We start from the raw sequence: 17,944 nt of genomic DNA, 5'->3' as shown, positions 1-17,944 counted from the left end.
GGCACCAACTTCATGTGATGAATCTAGGAATATACTACAATCGTTTCCATTGGGATCACGAAGTCAAGATTAGACTAATAATGCAATGTATAAATTTGGGTGGTGTCTGTTCTGTCGGACATGCCCCACAGAACAGACAACACTAAAATATACACATTTCTGTAAGAGCACGACGGCTCCTTGACTTTTGTTTGAGTGCACTAATGTCGTCCTAACTCCCACGGGAATCAATCATTTGCAAGCAGAAGGGGGGGGGGGGGGGGCTTAGAGAACGATGGATGCTGCATTGCAGCGTGCGGTAAGCTGGACGGTCCGGCATAAATTTTCCTCCACTGCATTACAACAATTCCCTGTGCGGCTGGAAGACACGAATTCGCACTTATCCCTTCCCTTTCTTTCTCTATTCCCTGTTTCACATACATTGACTAGTTACCGTTTGCTCAGAGGCTTGTAAACCATCATTCCTTCTGCACCCCCTGTGCGAAAGGAACGGGAAAAAGCATCAATAACTGGCACGTACCCTCTGCCATGCACTTCACAATATTATGCAGAGTACTGAAGTAGATGTAGGTGTAGATGTAGATGCACAATACCCTTGTCAGTCCTTTTCTGCAGGATTGACGGAGCGCATCGAATAAGTTCAAAGAAGGACTGCTTGATTTGTATAATTACAAATATGGGAGAGACTATCGCGGATATGATAAGGCAGTTGGGTTAGTGATCATTAAAACAAAGGCGTTCTCGTTGCTGCGAGGTCTTTTCACGAAATTTCACTCATCAATTTTCCCCTCCTAATGCGGAAAAAGTTGACTCCAAACTATTTAATAATTCAGAGCTCGCAGTGAAAGATTTGGGCATTCGGACGTGATATTCGAGGGAGTAGGGCCGAAAAATAGTCTGAAATTGGGCCTATGAACCATTTGCCAAACACTTATGTCTGAATTGCCGAGTAGTCATGTGGATACAGATGTAACTTATTCTGTAACGACCACCAGAGACCACGTGTCCCTTGAACCAAAATACTCAGAAAATATTCTGAACAAGCTAAATTTTGTCGCTGCAGTTCGGATTCGCTCTATTTAAATACGACAGTTGTCTGTATCTACTTGAGTGATATGCAATTCACATCCAAATCCTTGGGAGAGAGTTCACAGAATGACTTTCATTCTATTTCTCAACCTTTCCACTCTCTAATAGTACTTGGGAAAATGATTATCTAAACCTTTCCGTGCGAGCACTGATTTCTCTTGAGTTATTACAATGCCCGTTTCTCCCTATGTAGGTGGGAATCAATAAAACATGTTCGCATTCGGAGGAGAAAGTTAGTGATCGATATTTTGTGAAAAGATCTCGCGGCAAAGAAAAATGCCTCTGTTTTAATGATTGCCACACCATCTCGCGTATCATATCCGTGACAGTCTCTCCCCGTATTCCGTGATAGCAGAAAAAGAGCCGGGACTTCTTTTTTCTTCTTCGATATCCTCCGTCAATCCCATCTGGTAAGGGTCCCATGCGACGCAACAATACTCTAGCAGAGGACATGGAAGCGTTGTGTAGGTATTCTCTCTGGAGGATTCGCAACTAATAAAACTCAGTCTTTGGCTATCCTTACCCACAACATTAGCTACGGCCTCATTCCAATTGTTGTCAGTTAGGATTAACAATTGCGTTAACCCTAGGTATCTATTTGGATTGGCAGTCTTTAAATTAGTGTGCTTTACGGCGTAACCGAAACTTAACGGATCTTTTTAATACTCCTATGTAGGACTTCATAATTTTTATTGTTCAAGTCAGTTGACAGTTTTCGCATCATAAAGATATATTGTCTGAATCATTCTGAAATTAGTACTGAATCTTCTGATGACTTTACTAGACTATAAACGACAGCTTCGTCTGCAAACAATCTAAGCTGACTGTTGATATTGTCTCGCAAATACACTACTGGCCATTAAAATTGCTACACCACGAAGATGACGTGCTAAAGACGCGAAATTTAACCGACAGGAAGATATGGAAATGATTAGCTTTTCAGAGCATTGACAGAAGGTTGGCGCCGGTGGCGACACCTACAACGTGCTGAGATGAGGAAAGTTTCCACCCGATTTCTCATACACAAACAGCAGTTGACCGGCGTTGCCTGGTGAAACGTTGTTGTGATGCCTCCTGTAAGGAGAAGAAATGCGTACCATAACGATCCGACTTTGATAAAGGTCGGATTGTTGCCTATCGCGATTGCGGTTTATCGTATCGCGACATTGCTGCTCACGTTGATCGAGATCCAATGACTGTTAGCAGAATATGGAATCGGTGGGTTCAGGAGGGTAACGCGGAACGCCGTTCTGGATTCCAACGGCCTCGTATCACTAGGCATCTTATCCGCATGACTGTAACGGATCGTGCAGCCACGTCTCGGTCCCTAAGTCAACAGATGGGGACGTTTGCAAGACAACAGCCATCTGCAGGAACAGTTCGATGACCTTTGCAGCAGCATAGACTATCAGCTCGGAGACCATGGCTTCGGTTACCTTTGACGCTGCATCATGGACAGGAGGGCCTGCGATGGTGTACTCAACGACGAACCTGGGTGCACGAATTGCAAAACTTCCTTTTTTTCGGATCAATCCAGCTTCTGATTACAGCTTCATGATGCTCGCCTCCGTGTTTGGCGAAATCGCGGTGAACGCAGATTGGAAGCGTGTATTCGTCATCGCCATACTGGCCTATCACCCGGCGTGATGGTATGGGGTGCCATTGGTTACACGTCTCGGTCACCTGTTGTTCCCATTGACGGCACTTTGAACAGTGGACGTTACGTTTCAGATGTGTTTCGACCCGTGGCTCTACTCTTCATTCGATCCCTGCGAAACCCTACATTTCAGCAGGGTTTCACCAATTGAAAACGTCTGGTCAATGGTGATCGAGCAACTGGCTCGTCACAATACACCAGCCACTACTCTTCATGAACTGTGGTATCGCGTTGAAGCTGCATGGGCAGCTGTACCTGTGAACGCCATCCGAGCTTGACTCAATGCCCAGGCTTATGAAGGCCGTTATTACGGCCAGAAGTGGTTGTTCTGCGAACTGATTTCTGAGGATATATACACCCAAATTGCGTAAAAATATAATTACAGGTTAGTTCTAGTATAATTTACTTGTCGAATGAACACCGGTTTATCATCTGCATTTCTTCGTGGTATAGCAATTTTAATGGCCAGTAGTGTAATTTATGTAGATTAGAAACAGCAGAGGGTGTATAACACATCCTTGGGGAACGCCAGATATCAGCTTTGTTTCAGTCGATGACTTCCCGTCAATTACTAAGAAATGTGACCTTTCTGACGTGAAATCACGAATCCAGTCGCAGAAGTGAAGCGATACTCCATAGACACGCAATTTGATTAGAAGCCGCTTGTAAGAACTTTGTAAAAACCCTTCTGGAAATCTAGACATATGGAATTTTTTTGTGGTTTTAGGGGGCACAACTACAGTGGCCATTAGCGCCCAGACTAAGTTATGAATGCACTGCGAGGCACGAGGTTAAAACAGCAACTAAAAAGGACAACACTATACAAAACACATTAACAGGCTAGGGATTAAAAGAAAAGAGCATAATCAAATGTCCTTAGACAGGTTTGTCAAGTGGATAAAACGAAGAACGCGAGCAGCTGCTCCTGGGTCGAGATCTGCCGCCGATAGCTCTCATTACTTCATGAGAATAAAGAAGTAGTAGCGTTTCATAAGAAGGACATTTCCCGAATCCGTGCCGAGTATGTCAGTAGATTGTTTCCTTCGATGTGTTTCACAATGTTCGTACACAGTACAGTATATGTTCCAGAATCTTACTGCAAATTGACGCCAGTGGTACGGGTCTGTAATTCATGTGGATTGTTGGTACATCGCGACAGGCTGCCAGAAAACATCCGTGAGTAGGTCCGTACTGGGACGTGTGCGGTCGTACTGTGTGTGTTGTACTTACAGGCGTGAGAGCAGCCAGCGGCGGCGACCACAAAGATGAGGGCGGCAATGTTGGCTGCCATTCCGAGCTACGGCGTCCACGGACTGTCGCATCGGCCCACGGCACAGCGGGACATCACTAATGGTCGCCATCAGCTAACCGTTACACGCACCCTTCACTTTGACCTCCATTTCACAAACCCCAATGCTGTGGCCTTCTTCCCCTCTTCGTGTATCGTACGTCCATTCCGTTAAGTCCCGTTCCTGTCAAGAGACTGCAGCGAAACACAGTGAAAAAACAAATTAGTCACCGCCAGGGGACATGACGATAATATCGTCCCAAGATTTATAAAAAATTTGTTTTGTGTCATAAGTCTTTTGACTCGTCTGATGCGATTCACCACGAATTCCTCTCTTGTGCCAATCTCTTCATCCACATCTACATGGATACTCCGCAAACCACATTTTTTAGTACCTGGTAGAGGGTTCATCGAACCACCTTCACAATTCTCTATTATTCCAACCTCGTACTACGCGCGGGAAGAATGAACACCTGTATCTCTCCGCACGAGCTCTGATTTCCCTTATTTCATCTTGGTGATCGGTCCTTCCTATGTAGGTCGGTGTCAACAAAATATTTTCGCATTCAGAGGACAAAGTTGGTGATTGTAATTTCATGTGAAGATTCTGTCGTAAGGAAAAACGCCTTTCTTTTAATGATGTCCATCCCAAATCCTGTATCAATTCTGTGACACTCTCTCCCATATTTCACGATAATACAAAACGTGCTGCCTTTCTTTGAACTTTTTCGATGTACTCAGTCACTCCTATCTGGTAAGGATACCACACCTCGCAACAGTATTCTAAAAGAGGACTGACAAGCGTAGTGTAGGCAGTCTCCTTAGTAGGTCTGTTACATTTTATAAGTGTCCTGCCAATAAAACGCAGTCTTTGGTTAGCCTTCCCCACAACATTTTCTATGTGTTTCTTCCAGAATGAGATTTTCACTCTGCAGCGGAGTGTGCGCTGATATGAAACCTCCTGGCAGATTAAAACTGTGTGCCCGACTGAGACTCGAACTCGGGACCTTTGCCTTTCGCGGGCAAGTGCTCTACCATCTGGCAGAAGTAAAGCTGTGAGTATCGGGCGTGAGTCGTGTTTCTTCCAATTTAAATTGTTCGTAATTCTAATACATAGGCATTTAGTTGAATTTACGGCTTTTGGATTAGACTGATTTATCGTGTAACCAAAGTTTAACGCGTTCCTTCTAGCACTCATGTGGATGACCTCACACTTTTCGTTATTCAGGGTCAACTGCCACTTTTCGCACCATTCAGATATTTTTTCTAAATCGTTTTGCAGTTTGTTTTGATCTTCTGATGACTTTAAAAGTCGATAAACGACAGCGTCATCGGCAAATAACCAAAGACGGCAGCTCAGGTTGTCCCCCAAATCGTTTATATAGATAAGGAACAGCAAAGGGCCTATAACACTACCTTGGGAACGCCTCAAATCACTTTTGTTTTACTCGATGACTTTCGGTCAATTACAACAAACTGTGACCTCTCTCACAGGAAATCACAGATACAATCACATAACTGAGACGATATTCCATAAGCACGCAATTTCACTACGAACGCTTGTATGGTACAGTGTCAAAAATCTTCCGGAAATCCAGAAATACGGAATCGATATGAAATCCCTTGTCAATAGCACTCAACACTTCATGTGAATAAAGAGCTAGTTGTGTTTCACTGGAACGAAGTTTTCTAATCCCTTGTTGACTGTGTGTCAATAGACCGTTATCTTCGACGTAATTCATTGTGTTCAAACACAATATATGTCCTAAAATCCTGCTGCATATCGACGTTAACGATATGGACCTGTAATTTAGTGGATTACTCCTACTAACTTTCTTGAATATCGGTGTGACCTGTGTAACTTTCCAGTCTTTGGGTACGAATCTTTCGTCCAGCCAACGGTTATATGTGATTGTTAAGTATGGAACTAATGCATCAGCATACTCCGAAAGGAACGTAATTGGTATACAGTCTGGACCGGAAGACTTGCAGTTATTAAGTGATTTTAAGGAGCTTCAGTACTCCGAGGATATTTACCTCTACGTTACTCATGTTGGGAGCTGTTCTCTCGCCGGCCAGGGTGTCCGAGCGGTTCTAGGCGCTACAGTCTGGAGCCGCGCGACCGCTGCGGTCGCAGGTTCGAATCCTGCCTCGGGCATGGATGTGTGTTATGTCCTTAGGTTAGTTAGGTTTAAGTAGTTCTAAGTTCTAGGGGACTGATGACCTTAGAAGTTAAGTCCCATAGAGCTCAGAGCCATTTGAACCATTTTTTGAGCTGTTCTCGATTCTCATTCTGGAAAATTTACTTCGTCTTCTTTTGTGAAGGCATTTCGGAAGGTTGTGTTCAGTAACTCTGCTTTGGCAGCACTGTCTTCGATGGTATCGCCATTGCTATCGTGCAGAGAAGGCATTGATTGTTTCTTGCCGCCAACATACTTCACATTACGACCAGCATCGCCTTGGATTTTCTGCCAGGTTTCGATACAACGTTTAGTTGTGGAAACTGTTATAGGCATCTCGCATTGAAGTCCGCGCTAAATTTCGAGCGTCTATAAAAGATAGCCAATATTGGGGATTTTGCGTCTGTTTAAATTTGGCATGTTTGTTTCGTTGTTTCTCCAAGCGTTCTAACCCGTTTTGTGTACCAAGAAGGATCAGCTCCGTCGTTTGGTAATTTATTTGGTATAAATCTCTCAATTGCTGCCAATACTATTTCTTTGAATTTAAGCTACATCTGGTCTACACTTATATTGTTAATTTGGAATGAGTGGAGACTGTCTCTCAGGAAGGCGTCAAGGGAATTTTTATCTGCTTTCTTGAATAATTATATTTTTCGCTTATTTTTCGAGGATTTGGGGATTACAGTATTCAATCTTACTACGACAACGCTGTGTTAACTAATCCCTGAATCGGTTTTGATGCTCGTTATTAACTCAGGATTATTAGTTGCTAAGAGGTCAATTGTGTTTTCACAACCGTTTACTATTCGCGTGGGCTCATGAAATAATTGCTCGAGATAATTTTCAGATAATGCGTTTAGCACAGTTTCGGATGATATTTTATGTGTACCTCCGAAATTAAACATGTATTTTCGCCAACTTATCGAGGGTAAATTAGTCACCACTAACTATTATCGTATGATTCGGGTACGTGTTTCAAATAAAAACCAAGTTTTCTTTGAACCTTTCAGCAAGTGTATCATCTGAATTGGGAGGTCGGTGTAAGGATACAATTGTTATTTTATTCCGGTTGCCAACAATAACCTCTGCCCATACCAACTCACAGGAAGTATCTACTTCAATTTCTCGTCAAGTTAAACTACTTCTGACAGCAACAAGCACGCCTCCGCCAACCGTGTTTACCCAATACAACGTCTGACTATTAAAATGTCATACCTGTGTTGCTTCTTCAAAAAACAAAGGTTAGTTGTGGATGCCATGCTACCGCATTCTCATCAGTTTCCTGGGTACTGCATCTCTTCGGAAGTGAATCTGGTTGGCGGTTTGGATGTCCTTTGCAACCTGCATGCAATAATTTTTTTTCCAAAATTATTAATGAAAGGATTTTTTCCTACTTCTCAGGCTTCTCCCTCTATTCAGCAACAGTTTGATATTCATAACCCTAGCTTTTACATTTGAAATTAATAAAAAAAAACGGACCGTTACACCCTCTACAGCTCCCTCTGATACCAAGTACGTTAATCCCAGACGACTTAACGCATATCTCATTATCCTGTTCCTTCAAATGACGCATAGGACTACATGGAACCATCCGATTTTTTAAAGGTATAACTTTTTACAATTATGTTTATGAACAATGTTTTCATTTAACTTTCACAAACGCTCAGTGTGCCCAGCACTGGACACACGACAAAAGTCCATATAATAGTCCAACTCCGCCTACATTTTTGCTACTGCTTTGACTCCTATTGGCCGGCCGGAGTCGCCGTGCGGTTCTAGGTGTTACAGTCTGGAACCGCGTGACCGCTACGGTCGCGGGTTCGAATCCTGCCTCGGGCATGGATGTGTGTGTTGTCCTTAGGTTAGTTAGGTTTAAGTAGTTCTACGTTCTAGGGGACTGATGACCTCAGATGTTGAGTCCCATGGTGCTCAGAGCCATTTGAACCATTTTTTTTACTCTTTTTACTACGTGCTGTTCCTATTCACACAAAGTAGTCGGGAAGTGCAGATAACATGGACGGAGTCTTTCAAAAACAAAACAAATCAAGTCACATACTGCGAGACGAGGCGACATTCGACACCAATGGTGTTACACGAGATCTGTACTCACCTTGCGGCCGAACCATCATTAAGGCACACACGTGCAGCCCAGTGCGGTACACCTGTTAAAACGGAGGACACAAGAAGGCTTTCTTTGCGGTGTTTTGCACACTGGGTAATGAATGCGCTAGCGAGCGAGCGAGTGAGTTAGCTGCAGCACGGTGACCCTTTCCGGGAACCACATCAACTAACGACTTACAACTGGCGACTCGGTAACTGCTGCATACGTTAAAATTAACTCCACCTGCCTGGCTTAATTTATGTAGAAGAAACAGTCTTGTGAAATGCATTGAATCTTGAATCTTTTTGAAACACCGATTACAATGAAAACAAATGTACTTTCATCAATTGAAAACAATACATGTCAAAACATTCCCACATTAGACATACCTTATTTTCCGATTTATGAACTTGACTTTTCATCTTCATCTGATGATGTGACAAGGCGTCCCGAAATCGACAATCTGAAATGAATAACAAAATCCATACAGCATCCTCTGAGGAGCCAACACAAATTTACGGCTACGTTTCACTTAAATTCCTACAATCCTGTATTGGGCTTCCTGTCCTATGTTTGTATGTTTCATTCCCTCCTTGACACTCTTCTGCGTTTCACTATAGTCTATGTATTCTAGAATTCTGCTGGATATCCTATACCACAAACTACTTTTAATGTGTCAGCAGAAACATCGCCTTCTCCTTGTTGCAGAACGATGTTTTCTGCCTTCCTTTGCAGCTTTTCATTTCACCAGGGATCAAAAACCTATCCCTCTTTCCCATACCTTACCAGCTTCCACAGGATTCATTTACAATTCTTTCTATATTCTCGTGGTGTTCCTTGTTTTTCCGATGACTGCATTCGATCGCGTACAGGCCTTCTGCCTTGCTCTAATTTATTTTCCCACTGACACTAGAGCACTTGTCCACGGCAGGCAAAGGTCCCAAGTTCGAGTCTCGGTCCGACCCACACTTTTAATCTCCTATCGTGAAAGGCCAGTACGCGGAGCGTAATACAGTATCGAATAGAACTAGAGAAATGTTAAACACAGAACACTACTGAGAATTTGAGTACATGTTGACACAAAATTACGAAGTGCGTAAATATAGCGCTTAAGCTTCATTGAAGGGCGTAATAAACGTCGAAACGGTAAGTCAAATGAAATACACCACTGGCCATTAAAATTGCTACACCAAGAAGAAATGCAGATGATAAACGGGTATTCACTGGAAAAATATATTTTACTAGAACCTACATGTGATTACATTTTCACGCAATATGGGTGCATAGATCCTGAGAAATCAGTACCCAGAACAAGCACCTCTGGCCGTAATAACGGCCTTAATACGCCTGGGCATTGAGTCAAAGAGAGCTTGGATGGGGTGTACAGGTACAGCTGCCCATGCAGCTTCAACACGATACCACAGTTCATCAAGAGTAGAGACAGGCGTATTGTGACGCGCCAGTTGCTCGGCCACCATTGACCAAACGTTTTTAATTAGTGAGAGATTTGGAGAATGTGCTGGCCAGGGCAGCAGTCGAACATTTTCTGTATTCAGAAAGGCCCGTACAGCACCTGTAACATGCGGTCGTGCATTATCCTGCTGAAATGTAGGGTTTCGCAGGGATCGAATTAAGGGTAGAGCCACGGGTCGTAACACATCTGAAATGTAACGTCCACTGTTCAAAGTGCCGTCAATGCAAACAAGAGGTGACGGAGACGTGCATCCAACGGCACTCCATACCATCACGCCGGTTGATACGCCAATATGACGATGACAAATACACGCTTCCAATGCTCCTTCACCGCGATGTCGCCAAACACGGATGCGACCATCGTGATGCTGTAAACAGAACCTGGATTCATCCGAAAAAATGACGTTTTGCCATTCGTGCACCCAGGTTCGTCGTTGAGTACATCATCGCAGGCACTCCTGTCTGTGATGCAGCGTCCAGGGTAACCGCAGCTATGGTCTCCGAGCTGATAGTCCATGCTGTTCGTGCACATGGTTGTTGTCTTGCAAATGTACCCATCTCTTGACTAAGGGATCGGGACGTGGCTGCACGATCCGTTACAGCCTTGCGGATAAGATGCCTGTCACCTCAACTGCTAGTGATACGAGGCCGTTGGGATCCAGAACGGCGTTCCGCGTTACCCTCCTGAACCCACCGATTCCATGTTCTGGTAACAGTCATTGGATCTCGACCAATGCGAGCACCAATGTCGCGATATGATAAACCGCAATCGCGATAGGCTACAATCCGACCTTTATCAAAGTCGGATCGTTATGGTACGCATTTCTCCTCCTTACACGAGGCATCACAACAACGTTTCACCAGGCAACGCCGATCAACTGCTGTTTGTGTATGAGAAATCGGTTGGAAACTTTCCTCGTGTCAGCACGTAGTAGGTGTCGCAACCGGCGCCAACCTTGTGTGAATGCTCTGACAAGCTAATCATCTGCATATCACAGCATCTTCTTCCTGCCGGTTAAATTTCGCGTCTGTAGCACGTCATCTTCGTGGTGTAGCAATTTTAATGGCCAGTAGTGTACTTAATGCAACCCCCCCCCCCCCCCCTCTGTGAAGCTGGGGTGGGTCGCTAGTGTAATTATAATTTCTAAATGCGAACGAAATAGGTTTGTTTGCATCTGAAGGGACAAAAAATATATACCCCGAATACATAAAGAATTCAGTTAAATTGAAAGTTGCCCCATAATCAAAATAGACGAATGGTTGACTTCAATGAAAAAACCGCGTGTAACAAATCGAAATTGATCTGAGCTCTACCTTCTTCACTAGTCATGGTACTAGTGGACATGGTCTCTCTGGAGAAATAGTCAGTACTGAGGGATATGAGTCGAAAGATCATTCGAAGCAGAAAAATTCTAGTAAACAAGTGCTCTAAAATGCATACCTTAAGAGCTATCAGCGCTTCCTTAGTCTTCGATACTGTGAAAAAGTCTCTTCTATTGCAAGCTCTTTGCCTTCCATATTTTGAGATGTAGTACGGACCAAAACAAGAGAAAAAATTCCAGTAATGGTGCGCTCCAGGGCGCGTGCCTTTAGAACTATGAGCACTTGTTCACCTTCGTCAGCGTGAAACACATGTCTTCTACTGAAGTAGCGCTCCACTCTAGAGTCCATGTTTTCTTGACAAAAGTTCCTTGTTCTGATCCATACTACCTCCACCCAAAATAAGAAAAGAAAAGAGTTTTCCAAAGGCCCGTTGATAATGGCAACAAAGTCAAACAAAAGGGCGTAAAATTATGTGAACCTTGCATATCTCAAGTTCTTACACTTAGTCATTGCTGTCTGTCTGTTAGGAAACGAAGTCTCGGCAACGCCGATATGAGCTACGTGTTTCACTATAAAACCGTCTTGCGAAACAGGAGAAAGTGAAAAGACGAGAGGGGTGGAAAGTACTTGCAATTAGAGTTCAACGCCGAATTAATACATTTATCTTGAGTTTGTATGAGAAACTGTTCGCCAAAATTTTACGTTATCGCACTGTGACACATTTGTCGCTTAATTGTGGGGCGCATCTGTAGCGTCCTTTTATGAACATCTGTGGAAGAGCTGGATACATCCTTGAAAAGCGTTACAGAGATCCTTTAAATAGAACAGATTCCGGCTATTTCACCAGAGACGTTACACGCCATCATTTATTTTATGTTGGAAAGCTTTGAAACGAACTTTTCTGTCAGGAAAAACATGCTATTCAAACGCCGCCGATCTACCAACAAATTGTTATCGTCCAGTGAGAGAGAGAAGACTGTAGACGAACAGTTAGTTTCTCACACAGGTGTAAAGTCTACCAATAACTGCTCCCGTTAAATTTCGATGCTAAGGTGGTGTTTCGCACCATTTTCTCAAGTACCACTGTCAGTATTTTGCTGTTCTGCGTCATTTCTTCTTCCAGAAAGTCCGTTCGTAAGGCACCTGTTTGCAAATGTCTCCGTCCAGTTGCAATATCAGAGGGGGGTCTCATCGGTGAGAATCTGTTACACAATGATTGTAGCTGAAATACCCTGCAATCTGAAAATGAACGATAGCAATACCCACAGAAAAGATATGTTAACTACGAAGAATATCTGTCACGTATTTTGTGAATATTGCCATGAACAGCTTACATGGAATGGGCACAGTTCCGTTTCCATTCACGAATCACATACTTACTTCTTTCTCGGCAGTTGTGTACAATCTGCGTCGTCATCTTTGTAACGGAACCAGAAGTGTCATCAGTGGCAGTAGGCAATGCGGTGACAGTTAATGGAGCTGAATTCTATCCCGTTACCGCCCGTACCATTAAGAGGATACGTTGATGAATTGACGCAGAATATATACGTGGAACAGACACTTGCTTCCAGCGAAAGACATGCAGACTGCATAGTCCAAATTTCTTACTAGATCTAAACGGAGAAACTTCGTTACTATCTCTTTAATTATTCCCCTGTCATAACAGATGTTATCTGTCCACCTTCGTAATAATCAGAGGCCCCTACACCCTAGAACATGTTACATAATGACACCTGAAGATCGAAATGTTGTGCGCTAGAAAATTTCACAGCCGTCCTGTTATGAGGTAGTGTTTTAATACGCACAAGATAGAAGTGACGGTGTCATTCAAAGACCTTTGTAAAAAACAGACGGGAGAAGAGTTCTATTAGAAACTAAATGCTCAATAAAGCAATACGCGCTACGCATCTGTGTTTTCTAACAATAAAAGAGCCCAAATTGACTGAAACATGTAAAGAGAACTCTTTTCTGACAGTAGTGACTATTTTTTGTGACAAAGATAACAGCAAAGGAGATATTTAAAGTTATTTTATGTGTGTTATCTTAAATAGTTCCATGTTATGCAATTTTAGGAATTATTTTACGGCCCTTACTATTCGCCCTCTCCAATTGGATTACTTTTCACCAGCATACCGAGAACAGAGTAAATAAAACAAAGCTCCATAATAGACACTCCTGAAATGTAGATATCGGGGCGCCTTCTTCCGTAATGGTTGAATGAAACCACTCTTTTCCTTCTTCTCTTCACTGTGCCGAAATTGCCACTTATGACTTCACGTAACTAGCCCTGTTGCTACCAGACACAACCAAGTCCCAACAACAGAAGAAATAGAGGAAAATTATTTTTTTAAACAGTCTTAAGAATTATGATTTATAATGTGAAGGAACGCAGTGGAAACGTTATCGCTACACAGAAGTTCTGGATCTGGGGAGCGATTGAGCACACAAACGGCAACTACTTGCGTAATTGTTATCGGTATAGTTTTTAAATAACTTTCCGTTATGTATTATTATTATTATTATGTTAAGGTCAATTGCAATGACTTTTAACAGATAGTTCCTATTATAATGATATCAACACACTAACGGAAAAATGCAGTTGAGTATTGGGTACCCTGTCCAGTAATATCAGATTAATACCATAAATTGATCGAAATTAAACTGAAATCATTTCGTCTAAACACGTATGTAAGAGGTAGCCCTCTATAACTGTTCCTACAACTGTTCCTACAACTCGTAACCTTTTAGAGTAGCCAATAATCACTACTAGCAATAGATACGCCTGATTGCTCTTTAACAGAAGTGACAGAACTTAAATCCACTCGCTTCCTTATTGAGCTTTTAGTAAAATCACAGTAAAGGTTGATATGTCTTGCTACCTTATTACTGCGCGTACTACCTTCACCAAATATCCAAATATGTTTCAGATGTATGAATTTTGACAGACACAGTGAGCGTCTGTTTTGTTGTTACGACAACGCCCGTCAATAATGTTAACTATCTCTGTCTTTGTGTAAGAAACTACGTCCGTACGTTTTCAACTTTAGAACAAAAATAAACCAATCCTTCGTATTTTCTGTGCTTTTAAATATGGAACTCACTGTAACATCCTTTTAAACCCAAACTATGGCCCTAATTATTTTATTACGATGTTATCAATTAAATGTTCTTCAAGCGAAAATTCTTTAACTCGTAAATACTTTCGACTACCTATCTTGACTTCATTTGTCGCTCTAGAATCTCTGAGTTAGACATGCCTTTCCTCCGTGTTAATATCCAATAGTTTCAGATCCTGTTTGTTTCTGTCCTAATGAATGATTTCTCTCGTATAGCAGTTATGTAGTAACTTCGCACTAAATGAGAACGGGGGGACTGGGTTTTGAGTTTCAAACAGAATAACAAATTATTTTCTTCTCTTTACCAACTGTGAACAAAGGCAAACGCCAACGAGTGGTCGAGTGACAAACAAAACTAAATCCCCACTCTACACGAAATAAAGTAATACAATAATAAATAAATCCTAGGTACCACCACTCTATACGAAATGAAGTAATACTATAATAAAGATATCCTATGTGCCACCACCACTTTTTAACTCAGTTTTGAACATAAACTGCAAAATTCTCAGCCACAGCCAGGCGATTGCGACCCGCGATCCCACTAACAAAACCTCGATGAAAATGTCACTCGTCAGTGTTGACTAAGGAATAATGGCTGCAATAAAATTCCGCTTAAATGTGCTTCTTCTAGGATCTGGATCAACACGAAACGTTACTCTCGCAACTATGAGTAGGGTAAATGTCATTAAAATTTAAAATATACCGCCGGTCTGCGTATTCCTGTAACCATCTTCAAATGTCTACAAAATCGAGAACTCCGCTCGACAGTAAATAATTCACTCTCCAGAAAATCCTACTCACATATCACTTCAAATACCAAATCCACCCAATACATTCACGGCCGTTACGCTGTTCCTCAGAGAACGCCTTCATCAACTTTTACAATTAATGTACTTTATACATGTGTTACAAATGCACCATAACCGGAACTCCGATAGCTGAAGTTAAATAATACTTCTTTCATTCACGATTCACAATCCTCAGAAAACTCGTAACCGTGCCACATGTAGAAAACAAACTTACACGCAGATAAATGAAGATTGCGTCACCGAGATAATTCTTCTAAGTAAATCGAGGAACGAAATAAAATTAAATTAAATTGTTATCCAGCCCTGTACCGTTGCTGCAATCTTTCACCGAAATACAGACACTTTCAGTCATACTTCTAAAACTGCGGAAACTTCCCACCTGCACGATAAATCGCTACAACCGTCCGATGAATTAATATCGATAGATAACTGCATCGGCTCAAGTTAGCGAACAAACAGCAACTAAATATTTGGTCCTTCCGACCCTCTACACATGAGCGTAGTTCCTCTTCAGTGTCTCTGACTGCTCCTCGATACTAACTCCCTTTCCTCGGGCAAAAAAACCACAGCTGAACAATTACGTTGACAAATGTACGGCACCACCATTATTCTGTAACAATTATCAATGAGCAACACACAGCCGTCGGTCGTTCTTCTAGCGGTCAGCTGGTGCACCATGGTCTCTGGCTCTAGGACTCTGCTGTTGTCTCTAGGCTGACGGATGATCTTTGCCGCCACCTTCCGAACATACTGAACATGTACTTGGCTGTCTGCACAAATACACCAGACATACATTACATGCAGAAAGTTACAAATTTTTACATGTTATTTTCCCATATTTTATTTGTCCCGTGCTGATTCAATGGGGTAAAACGAACTGTAAGAAAATTAAATCGCCAAAACGTGTGAAATCACCCTGTCCCAGCATAAATTTTCAGACGAGACCAGACGCAACTGCATGAAGATGTCTCACAAAACAACATTACTTTTGATCTGTAATTCGTTACTTGGAGTGATTTGCTTGAAAATATGCCATGATTCTACGAATTTGAAGATAGTTAGTGCTGTTTGTGAGGGAAGAGAGAGAGAGAGTGAGAGAGAGAGAGAACACGCTGGACCTTTTCTTCTGTATAAGTTTGACAGAGGAGCAAATGCACCAAAGAACATTCGTACCGTCTACTGAGAGAATATCATTGGAGAAGCTGTTGGGAGAAACTGGTTGTGTTGACTCAGAGAGAGGCATTCTGGCAAGTTCAGGATGAGAATTGCTACTGGATGAGCAACATCGGAGTGCATTAAGCTGTGATGATCCACTCTCAAGCTCTCGGGAATTACTGGTAGTACACATAATGGCAAGGAAAGCGTTTCTGAAGAAAAAAAATTTGTTAACATCCAGTATAGATTTAAGTGTCATGAAGTCGTTTCTGAAAGTATTTCTATGGAGTGTAGCTATGTATGGAAGTGAAACGTGGACAATAAATAGTTTAGACAAGAAGAGAATAGAAGCTTTCGAAATGTGGTGCTACAGAAGAATGCTGAAGATTAGATGGGTAGATCACATAACTAATGAGGAGGTGTTGAATAGGATTGGGGAGAAGAGAAGTGTGTTGCACAACTCGACTAGAAGAAGGGATCGGTTGGTAAGACATGTTCTGAGGCATCAAGGGATCACCAATTTAGTACTGGATGGCAGCGTGGAGGGTAAAAATCGTAGAGGGAGACCAAGAGATGAATACACTAAACAGATTCAGTAGGATGTAGGTTGCAGTAAGTACTGGGAGATGAAGAAGCTTGCACAGGATAGAGCAGCTTGGAGAGCTGCATCAAACGAGTCTCTGGACTGAAGACCACAACAACAACACATAATGGAATAAAACTGTAACCAATGTTCCCTGTACTACATAATCACTGTATGTTCAGATCTAAAAATACAGAGTACCGGTATGATTACAGCATCTTTTAAATGAAAACCATAGTAATCAGTTGACTAAAAATTTTAACATCCCCTTCCCAGTAAGTTTATTAGCTAATTCCAGTATAGATAATTAGCACGATTTAACCGAAGTAATGTGTAACGAGTCAGCTGACAAGTTACATCGGCACAATGTCTTTGCGATAAGTAGAAATATATCCAAGAGTGTACTAGATTCTAAAACTTCCATTGTTGATATTGCTGATTCGGAGAGTTTGAAGAAACGTTGTGCCTCAAGAATGATGTGTTACAGAAGAAACAGAAGGCTTATTGTAGCTCAGAAGAGTGATAGGTGTCCAGTCATCAATTTTTTGAAGGTAAATTACTTTGATATCGAACACGCGAGCATCCTTCATTGGGGTATGTAAAGTACATATTACTGTATTAGTAATACTAATATGCATATCACTTTTTAAATTAATGATCCTAAATCGCATATGTTTAGAATTAAATCCAGTATATCTAATGAGTCAGGAAATAAAGCTAGAAAATATTTACAAGAGATATTTTATCCATATACAAATAATGTGATGTTCGCACTGAAAATTAAAAAAAATTAAACTGGAGTAAAACAGAACTAGGAAACTCCTGTTGGATATCAACAAATGTAACTAATAAAAAATACCATTAACAAATACTCCTTAAGTAGATCAGGAGAAAATAAAATGAACCTTTATTCAACTTTGATTTCATCGGTAAGACTGCTTCCAATGCTTCGCATGTGGTCATGTTAACGGATTTCTTGCATTATGTCTTGCCTTCTGTTTCGTATTGTCAATTGAGATAAATAAACCTTAAGTAAACGTGTTTTGAAGGTTGAATTTCATAATTTTTTTAATTAATTGAGAAATGGTTGCTGGAAGCCTGTATCTGTAAGAGCAATAGTTTTTTTGTTACAACACGATTTGTTTTGATTAACCTTCCACAGGAAGC

General features: G+C 41.8%; 1 protein-coding gene across 1 annotated transcript in view; it reads right to left on the bottom strand.

Annotated features, from left to right (window-relative positions):
- Nucleotides 1-4,037, bottom strand: part of LOC126355722 (uncharacterized) — a 169,776-nt gene extending 165,739 nt beyond the window's left edge. Inside the window, exon 1 of the mRNA XM_050006089.1 lies at nt 3,977-4,037. Coding sequence (XP_049862046.1) covers nt 3,977-4,037 — 61 coding nt within the window. The remainder of the gene's footprint in view (nt 1-3,976) is intronic.
- Between the last annotated feature and the right edge of the window lie 13,907 nt (nt 4,038-17,944).

The sequence above is a fragment of the Schistocerca gregaria genome, chromosome 3 (assembly GCF_023897955.1).
Source record: "Schistocerca gregaria isolate iqSchGreg1 chromosome 3, iqSchGreg1.2, whole genome shotgun sequence".
In the NCBI taxonomy this organism is placed as follows: domain Eukaryota; kingdom Metazoa; phylum Arthropoda; class Insecta; order Orthoptera; family Acrididae; genus Schistocerca; species Schistocerca gregaria.
This window is presented reverse-complemented; position numbering and strand designations above follow the sequence as displayed.